At 36.4% G+C, this 20,203-nt stretch overlaps 1 protein-coding gene across 2 annotated transcripts in view; it reads left to right on the plus strand.

The window, feature by feature from the left end:
- Nucleotides 1-20,203, plus strand: part of SKAP1 (src kinase associated phosphoprotein 1) — a 287,114-nt gene that overhangs the window by 30,384 nt on the left and 236,527 nt on the right. For both annotated transcript variants that reach the window (XM_023732793.1, XM_023732794.1), the window contains exon 2: nucleotides 5,612-5,717. In XM_023732793.1, coding sequence (XP_023588561.1) covers nucleotides 5,612-5,717 — 106 coding nt within the window. The remainder of the gene's footprint in view (nucleotides 1-5,611; nucleotides 5,718-20,203) is intronic.

The following is a 20,203-nucleotide window of genomic DNA, read 5'->3' on the forward strand; positions in this document are numbered from 1 at the left end:
ACACGGAATGTTTGTCTGAGCTCGGTTTTGTTCCGTTGATCTATATGTCTATTCTTTGCCAATGCCACGCTGTCTCGATCACTGTAGTTTTAAAATAAGTCTTGAAATTGGGTAATATCAGTCCTCCAACTTAGCTATTTTCAGTATTATGTTAAAATATGCTGTAGGAATTTTTTGAATTCCTTAAATTTTGTTCATGAATATTATTTTAAAATGGCTACATATTGTTTCATAATATGAACCTACTGTATAACCAATGAGCGCTGGTGGTGCAGTGGTTAAAGTGCTTGGCTGCTAACCAAAACATCGGTGATTCGAACCCACCAGCCATGGGAAAAAGCCATGAAAGTCAGCTTTTGTAAAGATTTACAGCCTTGGAAACCCTCTGGAGCAGTTCTACTCTGTCCTATAGGGTCATGATAAGTCAAAATTGACTCAACGGCCATGGGTTTGGTTTTCGGGTTTGGTATAATCAATAACTAATGTCAAGTGGGAAAAACTCCCAGAATATTTGATATTCCTTTTTTGTAAATATAGTTAAAAAGGCCATGTTAGCATGAAATAAAAACTAAAAGAGTGGTGGGATTGCAAGTAATTTTGATTTTCTTTGTTATACTAATTTCTTTATATTCTAAATTTTCTACAATGACTAGCATGTACCTTTGATATTAGAGAGATAAAATACATATGCATTTGTTTTCTAAAACCTGAGAAATATTTTTTCCTATTCCCCTCAATTTATCTAAATAATGGTTACATAGTATACAAATATGTTGGTGGTGTTGGTAGGTGCTGTGGAATCAGTTCTGACTCATAGTGACCCTATGTACAACAGAACAAAACACAGCCCTGTCCTGCAACATCCTCACAATCATTGCTATGTTTGAGCCTGTTGTTGCAGCCCCTGTGTCAATCCGTCTCATTGAGGGTCTTCTTCTTTTTCGCTGACCTTCTACTTTACCAAGCATGATGTCCTTCTCCAGGGACTGGTTCCTCCTGATAACATGCCCAAAGTACATAAGACAAATTCTCTCCATCCTCCCTTCTAAGGAGCATTCTGGCTGTACTCTTCCAAGACAGATTTGTTTGTTCTTCTGGCAGTCCATGGTATATTCAGTATTCTTCACCAACATCATAATTCAAAGGCATCAATTCTTTGGTCTTCCTTATTCATTGTCCAGTTTTCGCATGTATATGAGGCAACTGAAAATACCGTGGCTTGGGTCAGGCGTACCTTAGTACTCAAAGTGACATCTTTACTTTTTTTTTTTTTTTTTTTAACACTTTAAGGAGATCTTTTGTAGCAGATATGACCACTGTAAAATGTTGTTTGATTTCTTGACTCCTGCTACCATGGGCATTGATTGTGAATCCAAATAAAATGAAATCCTTGACAACTTCAGTATTTTCTCCATTTATCATGATGTTGCTTATTGGTCCAGTTGTGAGGGTTTTTGTTTTCCTTATGTTGAGGCACAATCCATACTGAAGGCTATAGTCTTTGATCTTCATCAGTAAGTGCTTCAAGTTCTCTTTGCGTTCCTCAAGGCGTATTGCAGACTGTTAATAAGTCTTCCTCCAATTTGATACCACGTTCCTTTTCATATAGTCCACCTTCTTGGATTCTTTGCTCAGCATACAGATTGAGTAAGTATGGTGAAAGGATACAACCCTGACACACACGTTTCCTGATTTTCAACCATGCAGTATCCCTTTGTTCTGTGTGAATGACTGCCTCTTAGTCTGTGTACAGGTTCCTCATGAGCACAATTAAATGTTCTGGAATTCCCATTCTTTGTAATACTATACATAATTTGTTATGATCCACACAGTCAAATACCTTTTCATAGTCAATAAAACACAGGTAAATATCTTTCTGGCATTCTCTGCTTTCAGCTAAGATCCATCTGACATCAACAATGATGTCCCTCGTTCCACGTCCTCTTCTGAATCCAGCTTGAATTTCTGGCAGTTTCCTGTCAAAGTACTGCTGCAACCATTCGTGAATTATCTTTAGTATGTGTGATGTTAATGATATTGTTTGCTAATTTCCGCATTCTGTTGGATCACCTTTCTTTGGAATGGGCACAAATGTGAATTTTTTCCAGTTGGTTGGCCAGGTAACTGTCTTCCAAATTTCTTGGCATAGATGAGTGAGCACCAAATGAAAATCCTGAATTCCTTAGCCTTCCCTCCCGAAATCGCCCTTTTCCCCCTCTAGCAACCCTACGCAACCACTAATCTACTTTCTGTCTCCGTAGATTTGCCTATTCTGGATATGTCATGTAATGGGATCTTACAGTAGGTAGTCTTTGGTATCTGGCTTCCTTTACTGAGCATAATGATTTCAAGGTTCATCCATGTTGTAGCATATCTCAGTATTTAATTTCCTTTTATTGCTGAAGAATATTCCATTGGGTAGATATATACCACATTTTATTTATCCATTCATCAGTTGATAGATATTTGGATTGTCTACACTTTTTGGCTATTAAGAATAATGCTGCTATGAACATTCGTGTACAAGTGTTTGTTTGAATGCCTGTTTTCATTTCTGTTGGGTATATCTCTAGTAGTGGAATTTCTGGGTCATATGATAACTTTTCTATTTAGCCTTTTGACTGCAGACGGTTTTTCAAAACAGCTGCACCATTTTACATTCCCACCAGCAATGAATGTAGGAGGGTTCCAGTTACTCCACATCCTCAGCAACACTCATTGTTGTCTATTTTATTGTAGCCATTCTAGTGGGTATGAAGTGATATCTCATTAGTGGTTTTGGTTCATATTTCCCTGAGGTCTAGTGATGTTGAGCATCTTTTCATGTGCTTGTTGGCGATTTGTATATCCTCTTTGGAGAAATGTCTATTCAAGTCCATTGCCCATTTTTACAATTGGGTTATTTGCCCTTTTTATTATTGAGTTATAAGAGTTTTTTACATATGCTATATACAAGTCTCTTATTAGCTATATGATTTGCAAAAAATTTTTCCCATTCTGTAGGTTGTCTTTTCACTTTATTTATGGTATCCTTTGAGGCACAAAGAGATTTTGGTATTGATGGTGTCCAACTTATCTATTTTTTTCTTTTGTTACTTGTGCTTTTGGTATTATATCTAAGAAACCATTGCCCAGTTCAAGATCACGAAGATATATGCCTGTGTTTTCTTCTGAGAGTTTTATAGTTTAAACTCTTACATTTAGATCTTTGATCCGTTTTTGTTCTTGTATGTAGCAGGAGGTAGGAGTCCAGTTCCATTCTTTTCTTGTAGATATCCAGTTGTCCCAGCACCATTTGTTGAAAAAACTATTCTTTCCCCATTCAACTGTCTTGGTACCCTTATCAAAAATTAATTCACCATAAATGTGAAGGTTTATTTTTGGATTCTCAATTTTATTCCTTTGGTCTAAATAGCTATCCTTATGCAAGTACTACAGTGTCTTTATTACTATAGTAAGTTTTGAAATTGAGAAGTGCAAGTCTTCCAACTTTGTCCTTTTTTTCCAGATTGTTTTGGCTACTCTAGGTCGTTTGAATTTCCAAATTAATTTTAGGATCAACTTGTCAATTTCTGCAAAAAAGTTAACTGGGATTTTTATAGGGATTGTACTGAATGTGTAGATCAATTTGGGGAGCATTGGCATCTTAACAATATTAAGTGTTTTCTACTATGAACATGGAATGGCTTTCCATTTATTTAGATATTCTTTAATTTCTTTCAGCAATGTTTTATAGTTTTCAGAATATAAATTTTGCACATATCCTTAGTATTCAAATATTCTTATGCTATTTTAAATGAACTTGTTTTCTTAATTTCATTTTTGATTTGTTTATTGCTACTGTATAGAAATACAATTGAGTTTTGTATATTGATCTTGTGTCCTGCAAACTTACTGAGCTTGTTTATTAGTTCTGATAATTTTGTTTTTTAAGTGAGTGGACTCTTTAGAGTTCTCTATATGAAACATTAAGGAGCCCTAGTGGTGCAGTGGTTAAGCACTCGGCTGCTAACCAAAAGGTCAGGGGTTCGAACACACCGGCTGCTCCACAGAAGGAAGATGTGGCAGTCTGCTTCTGTAAAGATTACAGCCTTGGAAACCCTACGGGGTAGTTCTACTTTGTTGGATAGGGTTGCTGTGAGTCAGAATCGACTCAGCAGCAGTAGGTTTGGGTTTTACATGTAAGATTATGCCATCTGCAAATAGAGATAGTTTTACTTCTTCCTTTCCAATATGAATGCCTTTTATTTCATTGTCTTGCCTAATTTCCCTGGCTAGCACCACCAGTACAGTGTTAATGTAAGTGGCAAGAGTGGACCTCTTTGTCTTTTTCTTGATCTTAGCAGAAAGCATTCAGTCTTTCACCATTAAGTACTCTGTTAGCTGTTGATTTTTTGTAGATGTCGTTTGTCAAGTTGAGCAAGTTCCCTTGTATTCCTTGCGTATAGAGTGTTTTAATCATGAAGCAGTGTTAAATTTTATCAAAAGTTTTTTCTGTGTCTGTTGAGATGATCCTGTAGTTTTTGTCCTTTATTCTATTAGTACGGCATATTATTTTTACATTTTAATTCAACCTCCCATTCCCCCGTTCTTAAGTGCTCAGAGGACACTAGAAAAACCTATTCAATGATGTATGGAATAGATGTGATGCAGGGCTTGGAAGCTGACAGTAGTCCTCTGTGAACTTTTCAATTTCTAGAACTTTGTACCTTATCAAAATTCCTGGTGATGGCTATCTAAGATTTTTTTGTTTGGTGTTGTTGAATGATGTGAATATAAAACATTTTTAGGTGTGCTTATGTAACCCAACTGTATAAATTTATAACATTATTTTGATGGTATATATGATACACTTCTATATTACTATCACAATTTTTGGAGGTGGAAAATTTAAACTATTATTTATAGGCTTTTTAGAGATGATAACCCTTTTATGCAGACTAAAGTACATAGCTAGTATTTCTGGCAATTACAATAATTACCAATGTATTTTGTTTTTGACAATTTGTAGATATCCAGAACCTCTCCCAATTTCTTTCTTCAACATAACATGATTTGTTTCATATTATATATTTTTAGCATGTCCCTATTTTATAATTTACGTTCATATTAATTGCAGTTTCCTTCTCTTGGACACATTTTTCTTTTCCATGTGGGTTCCTTCACTTGGTTGCATTGTCATTTTCATTGGTGATGTATCTGCTAATTAATTTCTCTTCTTTGAATGCCTGCCCTTTTTGTTCTTGATCCTGCAGTTCAACTCTATTTTTTTATTTCAGCTCTATTTATTGGTATTTCTTTCTAGCTTTTATTGGCCTGTGACCTTTTGTGACTGGTTTGTAATATTTATATGTTTATGAAATTGATAGTCCATCCTCTGCCATCAGTTGTAACTAATATTTAAATGTTTCTTTAAAATGCTTTAGAAAATAGTTATTTCTTGTGGTTAATATATGCTCTAGCTTTCTAAATTCATAGCAAGATCTTGGATCGTCAGAGTGTGTCACTTTTAGGTATATATCAAGTTTTTAAAAGAGAAAAAATACCTATTTCTTAATTGTTCAGATTTTTTCTTTTTCTTTTATGTTGACCAACTTTCCTTTTATTTTAGATAGTGAAGAGTTCCTATTGGAAGGTTTGCGAAATGAGAACCTCAGTGCTGGTGCAAGAGACCTCAGGGACCATATTCTGCGGGGTTTTCAGCAAATCAGAGCCAAGTTTGTATAAACTGTTTCCATTATTATTCTTCATATGCTTTAAAACAATTCATAATCAGTAAAATCTATTTTAATAGTGTATAAATTAACAAAGTAAGACATACATGTCATAGTTCTTTATATTTGGTAGAAGCTTAGATTTACTGAATTAATTGGAGGCAAGGCATAGTGTAGTTAGTATATCAAAATAGAGATATTTTGATAAGTATGTATCTTAAGATAATTATTTTATTTTTAGTCTTGGATTTTTATGTTGGCATTTACTGAATACTTTTGTATTTAACTAAAAAATTGTGAGAGCTAAACATTTATGTTTGTTCAGATTACTAAAGAGAAGGTGTTAGTAGTATGAGATAATAAATTTTTGTTAGGATTTTTGGTCCTGAGTTTATTTCCACATCTCCTTCCCTAATAGGAAACTTAAACCAAACTTATCCAGTTGAGTCTTTGACCACATTGGAATGTTTTATTCTCAGACTGGGGTGGAATATCATGTGCATTAAGTTTTGTGTTTTTTTGTTTTGTTTTTTAAATAAGAAGCCCTGACCTAATTTGTACATTTTAGGATGTAAGCATCTGATAGGTGCGTACACTTGCTTGGGGGAGGAAGGAATAAAAATCGTACTTCACAACATATTTGCCGATCACTTCTTGCTTGAAATGTAATAGCTGAATGAGATTTAGGGATAAGTGAGTGTTACTTTAGCCTTTTCTAACCTGGCAGCAATGTGGTTCAGAATATTTGAACTGAGTGCTTTTAGAAAAGGGAGACCGTTTGCAGGCTTATGACTGGGCTTTAATTTGCATGGCTGACTGTTCTTAGCATCTACTTTAAAAACCTCGTAGAAGCTTCTTAGAAGCTTGGGATTTTATCCTTTGGAAGGACACAGCCAGAATTTATTCCCTCTAGTAGTGTGAGAGAACCTCACAAGATGCCCTGTTGGATCTTAATCAATCTTTCCTGCTGGCTAATTAAGCATCACTGTTACTCAGCGACTGGGGACTGTGTAATTATCAGCCTGGGTTGCCCTGAATAATTGAAACAAACAAAATGCAGAAGATAGGGACATTTTGCAAAAATGGGAATATCTGTTATTTTTGGTAGGCTGGAAGAGTGTTTAAAACACACTTCTCCATAATGTTACTTTGTTAGTAGGTAAGTTTAGGCTTACTGTGTACCTAAAGGCATAGTTACTAACTTGCAGAATTTTTTATTTTAACAAGTTTTGTCTTTGCATAAGATTATTATAAGGATGGCATGAGGAATAAAGGTGGAATCTATTTTAGATTGTGTTATAGGGAGAGGGATACCCTAAATATAATTGTATATATGGTGGTGCTATTTGGTCTAATTGTTTCTGGGATAAGGAATGCAACAAAATTTTATTGCATTTGTAGGGACCAATATACAATTAAGAAGAATTCTTGTTTCCCATATTTGTAGCACAGCAGTGGGAAAGGACTAAATTTTAATTTTAAATAGGTAGTAAAAGGAGAATTTGTGGTGACTGTTTACTGTCAATTGCATATCACTTCTTAGTCCTCTTTCTGAATGCACACATATACGCAAATACATTGAAGCTGTATTTTTTATGGAGTAGAGAGGGTTCCTCATTCTCAAAGAACTTGCTGTGTGGTTTGTGAGGTAGACATTCAGGAAATCATCAGCAAGAGGTTTAGGAAACATCTGCCTTGTTGATGGGAGCTTTCTGTTCATTGATTTGTTGCAAGAAAGATGACACTTTATTTAGAATTTCATAATTATCAGATCACTGAGGAAATGAGGAGCCAGAAATTAGATACTGTACAAGAAAATGGAAAAATGAGACTTTCCTTTGGCAAGCTGTTTGAAATTGCCTTACATCCCCTCCATTCAATCATCATGCCATTAATGTAAACTTTCTTTTACGGAACCCTCATCTTTAGCCATATTACCTCTATAGCTCCATTTATGGCTGGTCAGCATTATGCACTTGGGTTTTTGTGTACTGGTACTCATTGATTTGAAATTGCTGAAAGCTTGCAAAATGCCAGCCACATTTACTTTTGTTGTGTGGCAGTTTATCTCCCCTAAAAAGCTGGGTGTAAAAAGAAAATCGGTAGTCATCAAATTTGAGAGTATATGACAAATTGCCAAGTAACATGAAAAAAATTATTAAAAGTGATTAAAATTTTTTTATCTTTAGTGATATTAAAACAATAGTATTTTAGGTTTTTGGTAGTTTTTTGGATAGGAACCTATCTAAAACTATAATTTCACACTTTAATGCTTGTTTGGAAGGTTAGTAAGAAATCTCTAGCAGGATAATCTGGGAAAGGCACTAGATAAATAAAAATGCAATTTTTTTTAGTACAACTTCCCACTTCTGTCTTTGCTGTTTCCCTGCTTTAATTCCTTTAATTCTTTCCCTAACGTTGAGCTGCTCGAGAATGAAAAGGGTGGAGAGAAGTAAAAATTGCACTGTCTCTGATTCTTGGTAAGCTGTAGGGGCTTGGCCCTAATTTTTATGGCTGGCTCAGAATTCAGTAGTATTCACAGCAGTTGTGAGCTCACTGTAAATTGAAGTGTCTGACTCCATCATAGTTGTTACAATGTGCTATTTGCCACCTTTCTGTTATGTAGAGTGACTGACTATAGGAAATGATAGTTGTGTAAAGAGTCATGGGTGTCCTCCAAGTGCTCATCTGTTTTTCAATACAAGTAGCTTAGGTATTCTCTCTCTTCCTAGACTTCAAAACAAAAAAAGTCTTATCTATATTTACATACTGGTTTTTTGGCTTGAAAATGTTATCAATGAAGGGTAATGCTTTCCATGTAAGACAAAATAAAACTGATGGCAACTTCTGTGATTCCAAAGAAACGAAGCCCTGTTGCAAGTATTTTGATGTCCTGAGCTGTGATTTTCATTGCTGTTCTTCAGACTGCCTTCTCATTTAAACCTTCTCCCTAAAAACTAAAGTCTTTCACACTCCGAGTCCAAGTTTTCATTCATCTCCTTAGAGAATGGTTAGGATGAAAGCCAGGCAAAGGCTCCTCCTGCTTTATTACGGTGGTCACTGCAGGATTAGCACCAGATGTTAGACACCTGGAATGAGGCAGACATGATCTACACTCAGAAGCTTGATGGCATTCTTATGCATTTGGAGAAACAGTAGAGCATTTCTTAAATGTTTGATTCAGTGGAGGCCATCTGACAGCAAGAATATGTTGAGAGTGGGGGAAGGGATGAAGAAAATAGAATATTTTTATTACTGTGGAAGGGATAAATTCTCTCTTGATGGCTCTTTTTGGAACAACTAGTCATTTATTCTCACTGTTGGAAGTGAAGGCCAGAGCCAATGGAAACAAACTTGGAGTACTGTTTCCTTCTGTGAAACTTAAGAATGCTAAAGGGGTTCCAACAAGAGACAGGTAGATTTATAGCATATTGAAATGGAAAGAAATAAAGAAATAACTTTATGTAACAGGGTTATGGCATAAAACCCACAAAACCCAGGACATTTAAAGTACAGGCTGAAATAGTATCTTGAACATGTCTCATTGTGGGTGGCTAGTGTATGGCCCTGCATGAAAGATGATACAATAGTACAAATCTTGTAAAAATAATTCAGGCTTTCTTTGGGAACTTCACATTTTTTTCTTCAACTTAACATTGCTTTAGTTTTAAAACAGGGTTTAGTTTAAGACTAGATAATTCTGCTGTCTTTGTATTATAGGCAGAAAGACAAGTTAGTTTAATAAAACTCTTGGGAGGAAAAGTTTTAACGCAGTATACTGTAAATATCACTACCATTAATTACATAGAGTTTTTTCCCTTAAATGTTGGTTATTGAGCTTAAAACCCCCAAAACAAAAATGAAGTGGCTTATTAAATGAACTAACGTGTAATTGTGCTTGGCTGCTAACCTAAAGATTGGCGGTTCCAACCCAGCCAGAGGTGCTGCAGGAGAAATCTGCTTCCATAAAGAACACAGCTAAGAAAACTCTATGGAGCAGTTCTACTCTGTAACTCGTGGGATTACCATGAGTTGGAATTGACTCAACAGCAACGAGTTTTTTTTTTTTAGTGCGTAATGTGCTGTTAGTACATTTGTGTTACAAGTTTTGAGATTTGCTCTTGATAGCTCTTTCTGTGGTTTAATTTTGCTACTTTTACTGGAGTTTTAATGTCAACTCAGAAGAAAGAATAGGAGGTACTTGTACAATCCATCTAAGCTTAGTACCTCTGAAAACACTCAAAAGTCAGCAATAGTTTGACCACATCTTGAAGATTACTGATTCATTTCTTCCTTCTTCAGTCCTGTCTCTCCCTCCCATCCTTAAAGGAAGAAAGAAAACAAAAACCTACAACTTCTGTGTTATCTCTCAACTGATCAATTATGTGCCGAATATCTGCATCAGTTGTCTTTTATTCAGTTAATATATGTTGAAATTTCACAATTGCGTTAAAGATTTTGAAACCTACTTAGCTGGGAGTGAGGTGTTATTTTTATTGCTGTTTTAGTCTAAAATGTTCTACAGGTGAGATTGATAAAATATTAACCACTGTTGGTCTCTTAACTTTTAAGACCTGGAAAGGAAGATCATCTTCTTATGTGTTCTTTCATGGCAAGTTCTCTGTCCTTTCAAAGTAGCCTTTAAATGTATAACTCACCTTTTAATTTTATGATGATTATTATTTTATTTATTGTTTCACTTGTGAGAGCATCTTGGATTTGGTAGCACCTCCAAGATTAAACTGACCCTTTTTTTTTTCTTTTGCACTGGGCTGTTGTGGTAGTATTAGTGGGCAGAAGTTTCTCCTGTTGAGCATCTCATAAAATAAACATTATATATCAGTAACTCTGATATATGGCAGTATTTTAGTGTTTCTCATACTAAGCAATAAGTAGTTTTTTAAAAGCTTGGATGAATAAATTTGTTCCTTTCAAAACTTTTTATTAAAAACATAGAAAAAATTCTTAAATAATAATTTTTATTGTAATAACCAGTATAATCCTTGGTGGTTCAGAATAAATGTCTAATAATAAAACTGCATTTATGATATTTTAATTTTATATCTTTAAAATTTTAGATTAATGTTCAGGAAAATGCAATTTTAAGAGAGTTTTGGATCACTTGCAAAACTAGGTCATGTGTAATTCTTCCTAACACTCAGCTCCTTAAGCAGAATTGTATGTTCTATCAAGACTAAAAAGGAATTTTGAAATGTGACCTAGGAGTTAGGCAGGTAACTGAATCTGCACCCTTTAGGTTGTACTCATGCATTGATTGTCTTTGCTAAGCTGAGCACTGCTCTCTAGTCGTTTAGTTAGGTTGCTGAAATTTGCTTTGTTTCTGATAGAATTGTACCCATCATTAGCACTTGGGCACATTCCTCTTATCTACTCAATATGAATTTGTCTTAGAAGGTCTCAGAAAATCCTTGATGTCAATTTTTTACTATATGAAGCTTTTCTATTTGTAAATGGAGGCTTTTAATTCATACATTGTGTAAAAAAGACCATTTATATGAAATTACTGTCTTCATTTTACCACCATTTGCGTGGACCTTGATTTTAGTCTCATTTGATGTGGAGCTAGTCTTTTGTCTCTGCTGTATTATTGTCTCTGCTTGTAGAAAGGCGATTGAAAAATGCCTCTCTGCATTCATTTATTTGTGGATTTCCAGGAACTTTGTGGCTTGGGGCCTTCCTGATTGTGGTTTTCTCTGATTTACATGTTTTCTCTTGCTTCTAATATAGTCCCACCCTGTATCTACTTGCTGTGATAAGGTGAAACTGGAGCAAAGGGGAGGAAAATGCACTGGATCAGCTGTCAGGAACTATACTTTGTTCTGATGCTATTTCTATAACACTTTCTATATATATTTCTCTTTATATATAATTTTCGTAACAATTGAAGAGTCCCCTAATGATGATCTTATGTTTTCTTTTTAGGTCACCTCCCCAAAACCTTGTTCGGAATTAATTTTTTTACAAATGTTACAAAAATGCAAACGTTGCCAGCTAAACCTTAAAACTTCTATTTGATTTCTTCCGTGATGTTGCAGTGATTTTCTTTTTAATTTGGAAAATGATTCAGGAAATTTCATTTCCTTGGGATTTTATTTTATTTCATGATTTTGTTGAAAGTGAATTGGGCCTACAGTGGGCTTTTATAATCACTCCGTGTGAATCATTTCTTCTTTGGAAGCCGGATCTTCTTTCCCACTGTGGAGCCTCATCTAGTCTCCCCAAAGTGCAGTGCTAGCAGAGTTGATAATGAAATGCGAGCCTGCTTATTACGATCAGCAAAGGGTTCAGAGAAAACGGAAAAAAAAAAAAAATCAATCCCACAGGAACTTCTTGAGTGCTAGATATCCATATTTAACCCCATGTATTTAAAATGGAAATGAGATATCTTAAGGTTTTAGCTTTTGATTTACACAAGATGTCACCACCTCCTTTGCAACAGGAATATTTTACAGACCGACTGCTGACCTGTTTGGAAAGATCTCAGCCTATTGCCTCAGGTCTGATGTAGTTTCTTCATATTTCTTTCAGAACTCTCAGCAGTGCTTTGCAGTAGTTTTGATTCTTAGGCTTCAAAGGGTGCCCCTTTCAGGGCCAGTCTTCTGAAAGAAGGAAAACGTCAGCGTGGGGGAACCAACAGCTCATAAGAGAAGGAACAGCCATCCCTGTGGCAGTTCTTACTATAGTCAGACAATTAATAGGGAGTTTACAAACCAGTAATACCAAAGTTTTGCAAAGCCAAGAAAATCCCAATTTGATGCTATTGCTTTGTTGTTACAAAATCCCCACTTGGAGTGACCTGAGCTTTAAATACTCTGGCCTCTAATTGTTTTTTGTCATAGATAAAGCATGGTTTATATAAAATGTGTAATAATCAAATGCTAAATTCAGGCTCCCTCTTGAATTTGTGAGCCTTGTTAAGGTTCTCATTATAGTTTACAGAAAACTTTATGCCCACATAATCTCTAATTAGCTATTTCTCTAAGTTATATCAGTGAGTGTGAATCTCATTTGTGAATTCTGCCATAACCACAAGGCCCATTTTACAGTTTAGCCATTGAGACCATCTACCATGTCTAAGGAGCTCTGGTGGCGCAGTGGTTAAAAGCTCAGCTGCTAACCAAAAGGTCAGCAGTTCGAAGCCACCAGCCACACCTTGGAAATCTGTGGGGCAGTTTTATTATGTCTTATAGGGTCACTATGATTTGGAATCGACTAGACAACAGCGGGTTGGGTTTGGCTTTTACCATGTCTAACAAGTACCTTTGTCTCTTTGTTGTTGTAAGAACTGATGCATAGAAAATTACTCAAAGAATCGTGGACTGTAGATGGTGGATATATATGGGTGTTCTTTCAACTTTTCTGCATGTTTGAAATTTTTCATAATTTCACGTTACAAAAAGCAAGATTATTGTTTTGACTTTACATTTCGGAAAACATGAACTTCACCCTGGTTTCAGAAAACCATAGACTACCTCAATTTGGGAACATAATATAATACATATTTGTAATTTTTTAGGATGGTAATCTTCTAGGAATAACCTTGCTATTTTGGATGATAGTAAACTAGGGGATAATCCTTCAGTTTGTTATTTCTGACATTAACTAACAGGAAATATCTAACTTTTATACTTCTTTAAAACTTCTAGGCCAGCAATTATTGAAAGCTGAAATTCATTTCAAACATTCTGCCCAGGAGATCCTGAAATTTTTGATTTTTTGGTTTTAAAGGAAAGACAATTTCTGACTTTTCTCATAAATTTGATAAAAGGAAAGCTAATATGAGATTGGTAGTCTGGTAGGAAATGGAACTCAATTTTACATTTTTTAAGTCATTTTATGGTATTAAAAATGACAGAGATTAGAAACAAAGCTCTTATTCTTTTATTGAAATAGAATTGAAAGTGACAGAAAATCATTTTGGCCCTAGTGCAGTAAATGTTATCACTAAAACATGTTCAGGAGATATTAGGACAGTCTCTCAAGCACCAGAGACAAAAGTTCACAAAACAAGAACTGATTTCTCTGTCCTTATCTTGAAATTATTAGATGTACAGGAGATGAAAGTATCTTAGCTCTAAGAGGACAGAGGATGAAGTATGTATTGAAAATGATAATGTCTCCATTCTGGAGAGAGGTGAAATGGAGAGAATGTGGTAGAATGGGTGTCTCAGCAGTGACAGCCACACTGGAAGGAGTTCACAGGGACAGGAGAGTCAGCACCTGAAGCAGTCCCAGGACTGAGAAATCCAAGACCAGAGAAAATTATACTTGTGTAATTTTGTAAGCTGACGATGAAAATGGTAAAAAAGCAAGTATACTATGTACTAAAAGAAGACCTGCTTGGAGATTTTATTTAACAGAGAGATTGAACTGAAGCTGTCAGCAGCTACTTTATTTTGAGAATCTGCTAGGAGAGAAATTTTAAGTCCATTTGGGAAAAACCAATCATTTTTTGATTGTGCAGTGTGATTATTCTTCAGAATTTTGTGTAAATGGAGCAGGTTGGTAGGCATATGTTTGCTAATACTAAAATGATTAAAATTCAGAATAAGTAAGACTCTTGTGAAATTGAGTTTTCAGGTTCCAGCCAGTGGTCTATACTGCCATATGGCATAACTAGAATTAATTGCTGTTCCCAGTCTCTTATTCTTTTACTGAATATTTAGGTGCCCTGTTTGAAATATTAGAGGTTCCAGAGAAGTATTTAATCACATTAGATAGATGTTTGACATATTCATGAAAGCAGTGTGTATAACTAGTAGTAGCTTAGGAAAAAAACCTCATGGTGATGATTTCTAGCCCCCCCCCCCTTTTATTAGAAAAATAGATAGGATGATTAACAAGGAAAGGAGAAAAAATTCTCAGGACTTATGTAGGTCAGTGTAAAGAAAAAGATAAAGCAAGGAAACTTTTTTGCTAGAGTCTTGAGCTCCTTCGTACTCAAAGTGTGATCCATGGACCAGCAATATCAGCATCCCCTGGAAACTTTTTAGAAATGCAGAATCTCAGGCTCCATTGAATGAGATCTACTCAGTCAGAATTGGAGCCCCTGGGTGGTGCACATGGTTAAATACTTGACTGCTAGCGGAAAGGTTAGCAGTTCAAATCCACCAAGAGGTGCCTCGGAAGATAGGCCTAGAGATCTACTTCCAGCAGGTCACAGCCTTGAAAACCCTGTGGAGCAGTTCTACTCCACACACACAGGGTCACCAAGAGTCAGAGTCAACAACAGCAACGATCAGAATCTGCATTTTAATAAGATCCCAAAGTTATTTATACTTTAATGTTTGAGAAGCACTGCGCTAACAGATCAAATAGTTTTAAGTTCATTTTAAATTCAGTTTCTTGGAACTTAGAATATATATTTCTGGAGATTATAAATTCCTTAAAGGCATGGATAGTATTTTTTTTTTTTTTAATGGTCTAGCATGGTACAGGCATGTGGTATGAGCTCAATAATGTGAGTTGAATTGGGGAAAATGTTATAATTGTGTTTTAGGTCCCAGGCTAAACCTTACAGCAGGAGGCTGTCTCTATTTTTTCCCCAGAGATAAGGATGATTTCTTTTAACTGAGTGTTGCGGGGATACAGAACCATTTGTAAAGATGGTATCCATCTCTTCAAATATCTTCTATAATAACATTTCTCTAACATTCTAATTGGAACTCTGATAAAAGGTTACAAGACTGCTGACTATGTATCGGAGTTCTGTCGGAGCATGGGTGCCAGTCATTTTGGTCATCTTTGTTACCCATCACCAGTCCTTGATCATCCATTCATCCCCATTCAGTTCTGTACTTCCTTGTCTCTACCATCTCTCATCTTTCCTGATCACTTTTCTTCTAACCCTTCCCCCTGTGTTCCCTAGAATCCATGTCCTGTTATGATCAAACTCCATTATATACCCATCCTCTTCTCCATCTATCATCTAACTCAAACCTGACTCTCTCATTGTTTTGCTTCCAATCATCTTAAATAGACTTTGTTCATTTTGCAGAAGTGCTGTTGGCATTCTTCAAGTTCCTTAGTGTCATTACTAGACTTTACTCTTCCATCTTGTCCAAAACTTTACATGGCTTTACAATTCTCTGTTCCTCTGTTGTCTTCTGAGTTTAGACCCCCTCCTCACACTATTTGAGGATTGCAGCATTGACTTACAGTTGTCATCTTCACTCCACACTTGCAACTGCCCCTCAAGGATCTCTTTTCTTAAATTTCAGCTTTTCTGTCTCCATTACATCTCTTCATTTAGCATGTAAATATGCTCAAGTCTCTCCTAATATACAGAAAACCACTATGCCCTACACACTGATTCCCTCTCTACCTACTCTCTTGTATCTATTCTTTTACAGAAAAACTTCTTGAAATAGAAGCCTGGACTAACCGTGTCTGGTTTCCTGTTCCCTGGTCACTCCCTAGTTACTTTTTAGTCACCTATAATCTAGCTTCTGCTCCTATCGAGTGACTCTTGCTAAAGTACTCTAATTACTACATCTGGTGACGCTGTTCAGTCTTTGTCTTTCTGCAGCATGTGACACTGTTGATCACTTCCTTTTTCCAAAAACTAAAAAAAAAAATTCTTCCTTCCTTATTTCCCATGATAATAGTCTCTCTCGGTTTTCCTTCTTGCTTGCATTTATGCTCTTTTTTAGACTACGGCTTCTACTCTGTTCTCTTCAGTGTTGTCCTCAGGTTTGTTTCTTTCTGCATCACATTCTTTACAGATTTGCAGATATGTCCATAGTTCTACAACCTCCCCTGTGCATGGATAACTCCCAATTCTATATACAACTCAGCTGCAGTTCTCTTTGAAAGCACCAGACAGCATCTTGGAAAGCTCCTTCTGGGTAGCTCATAGATAACTCAAACATCACAAAGCCTGGGCAGACCCCACTAGATGCCTACTCAACAGCCACCCTCTATTCTTCTTTGCCAACAGAATCCCCCCAGCCCAAGGATGAATCATGATTGCTAAGACAGTCTGCTTTGCCAGTGGTTGGTCTAGGATGTTGTTGTGTGCTGTTAGGTTGATTCTGACTCATAGTGACCTTATAGGACAAAGTTGAACTGCCTCATTGGGTTTCCTAGGCTGTAATCTTTACGGGAGCAGATCACCAGGTCTTTTCTCTCACAGAGCTGCTGGTGGGTTGAAACCACTGAACTTTTGATTAGCAGCTTAAGCATTGCACCACCAGGACTCCTTGGTCTAGTATAGACATAGGATATAGTTTGGCCAAAGAAATATAAGAAGGCGGCTTATGCTTGGGAGACAGAAATATGTTGAAATGCAGTAACCACTTTAAGACATAAGAGTGGACTCTCTAAGGTGTTAGAGCAGAAAGGTGGGAAGAACCTGGGTGTTTCATAACCATGTTGGGCTCCTTGTACCTACTCTGGAATCAGCTGTCTCCAGACTTTGTTATGGAGGAAAAATAAACTTCTGCCTTGTTTAAGCTACCATCAGTCAGATTTTCTGTTACTTGTAGCTAAAATAGTCCTAACCAATTGAGTGTCCAGAACTGAACTGATTATCTTATATTCTACTTCTCTTTTCTCTAAGTCCAGGCTCCCAAGGCAGAATCCTGGGAGTCATTCTTGACTCTTCTCTCTTTACTCTCCAAACTGTCAACAAGGCCTATTTCGTCATCCTAAATCCATCTTCTCCTTTGTATTCCCTTTGTCACTGCTTAAACTGTAGCTGTCATAAAGTCTTACTCAGAGCACTGTAAAATTCTTCTTTCAGGTTCTCTGCCTCAGGTCTCTCCCTGTTCCAGTTTATTTTGCTCCTCCTTTCTGCTGAAAGGGCAGACTTTTAAAAATGGTAATTTAATTATTAATGTTATAGGATAAAATTTATTAATGTGGAATGATAAGATATATATACTATAACTGAAAAAGTAGGTTAAAAAGCATAAAATCTTACACAGAAAAATGCCTAAAAAAAAAAAAAATACACCAAAATGTTATTGGTAGTAATCTCTGGCAAATGGAGTTTGAGTGATTTTTCATTTCTCCTTTTTGTTTATTTGTATTTTCCAACTTTCTACAGTGAATATGTATTTAATCATATGCCATTAATATCAGAGTCTCTCCTGTTTTAAAAAGGGGGAGGAATTTAAGAAAGAAGAGTATTTGATTTCCAGAAGGGAAAGGAGTTGGCATTGAGAGGAAAAGAAATGTGGAAAGAGGGAACCAAGCTTTAATTGGGCAGCTTAGCCTTGGGTCACTTCTGTGCCAATAAACAGCTGTGTTTGGAGGTGTTTTACTCTGTTCCTAGACACATACACTCACACACAAGTACACACCCAAGAAAGAGGAATTATTTTTGAGCCATATGAAATAACAGCAGTCCTTTGAGTAATTTGCATGATTTTTCTAAAATATGTTTTGTTTTGCTTTTTAAATAAAGGAAGTTCATTCGAAAGGTCTTCATTAGATGAGGTATCACTGACTGGGAGCGACTTCCATTTCTTACGTATTGTTCCTTTGAGCTGCACTGGACTGACACAGGATGAGTTCTTCATTATAAAAGGATTATCTACACTACTGTGTGACTATTTAGTAAAATATCTGTATTTGTGGGACCAGTTTTCCAAAGTGGTGGTGCTTGAGTAGACCATTCACTTCCTCCTCTTCAAAACATCAGGCATCATGATTAATTTTTATGTTTGTCGTAAAGAGAAACTGAAGCAACTAAAAACAGGGTGAAATGTGAGGATTACAGACCGGAAGTAGTTGATTTACTTAACAAATATGTATTAGCTATTAGTTTACTCTGTGTTGGGCATGATGCCAGGTCATAAAGACAGTGTCAGATAAGACTTAATTCCTGTTTTTTGAGGAGTTCTTGGGCCAATGAGTGACCAGAGCCAGTATGGAGCCCACTGCTCACAGATATCTTTTCCAGAAAGTCTGAAATGTTTGGTTTCAGTTTGTTACATGCCTTGAGTTTCACCATTTAGAGATTCATGTGGGCTCATCATCCTCTTTTAAAATACAAATTCACCTGGAGTGTTAAGAGACTTTTGCTTGTATAGTGACGTGTGTTAGCCCTATTCAGTGGTTTTCTTCTAACCCTTGGTTAATTTAAGGTGGCTGCACTGAGGAAGTTCAATGACCAGCAAGTTTGTTGAACCTCTGTTATATGCAGTGCACAGTGCTAGATGCCATAAGGGTTATAGAAGTAACAGAAGATCCTTTTCCTCAGAAAGAATATGGGCTTTAGAGATTCTTACCTCTGCAACTTAAGAATAGCAGTCACAGCTAACATTCTTCATGGATCTATCATGTGCCAGGCAGGTCCTGTGTCAAGGGATTTACGTGCATTATATCGTTTAATCCTTCCAGTGAGGTGGATACTGTTATAGTCCCTAATTAGCAGATAAGAAAACTGAGGTTCAGAGAGGTAATCAACTTGCTCGGGATATGCTCAAGTCCTAACCCCTGATACCCATGGATGTGACTTTATTTGAAAATTACATCTTTGCAGATGTAATTAGTTAAATTTACATGAGATCATACTGGAGTAGAGTGGGCCCTAATCCAGTATGATTGGTGTCCCTAGAAGAGATAGAGACACACAGACACATTGGGGAGAACCATGTGACAGTGGAGGCAGAGATCAGAGTGATGCATCTACACGAAGGCATTCCACCACCAGAAGCTAGAAGACATGTATGGAGCAGATTCTCGCTCAGAGCCCCTCATCAGGAATCAACACTGCTGAAGCCTGATTTTGAACTTTTAGCCTCCAGTACTGTGAAAGAACAAATTTCTGTTGTTTTAAGCCACCCAGTTTACGGTACTTTGTTACAGCAGCCTTAGGAAACAAATACACTCGGTAACCTAACCACTTTTCAGAACTTTGTGTCTATGGGAAAATACATTCTAAATGGCCAACTTTATGCTTCAGGCTTTGAAATGTGACTGATTTGTAAATTCTGTTTTTACAACAGATCTGTTAACAATATTTAGTAGGTTTTTCAAGCTGGTCCAGAAAACTTACCACTATCCATTACTTTGTTTCATTAGGAAAATGTATCTCAAGGTCTGAACAACTAATTTAGAAGTGAACTTTTGGAACACAGTCTAGATATACTTACACTGGAGGCTGCCTATCTGGAACTCCCTTAATAGGCATTAAGTAAATTGGTAAAATGTTTCCTCGATAGTGTTTTCGAAACTTGCTCTATCATGTGAATCATCTGGGTATTTTGTTAAAAAGATTCCTAGGTCTCTACCCTGGAGATGCTAACTCACTAGATCTGAGGTGGAATATGGGAATTTGTGTTTCAGTAAGGGCTCCAAGGGATTCTTAAGATCAAGCAAGTATGTAAAAATCTTCATGGGAAAACTTTGATAGCGTGTGTGTGTATCAAAATATCTGTAACATAAGGGTGAGACAGTACACAGTACACAATCCAGGGGAAACTAGCACAACTTGTACAAGGAAAGGTCATGGAAGCCCC

Source organism: Trichechus manatus, unplaced genomic scaffold (assembly GCF_000243295.1).
Source record: "Trichechus manatus latirostris isolate Lorelei unplaced genomic scaffold, TriManLat1.0 scaffold00054, whole genome shotgun sequence".
Classification (NCBI taxonomy): Eukaryota; Metazoa; Chordata; class Mammalia; order Sirenia; family Trichechidae; genus Trichechus; species Trichechus manatus.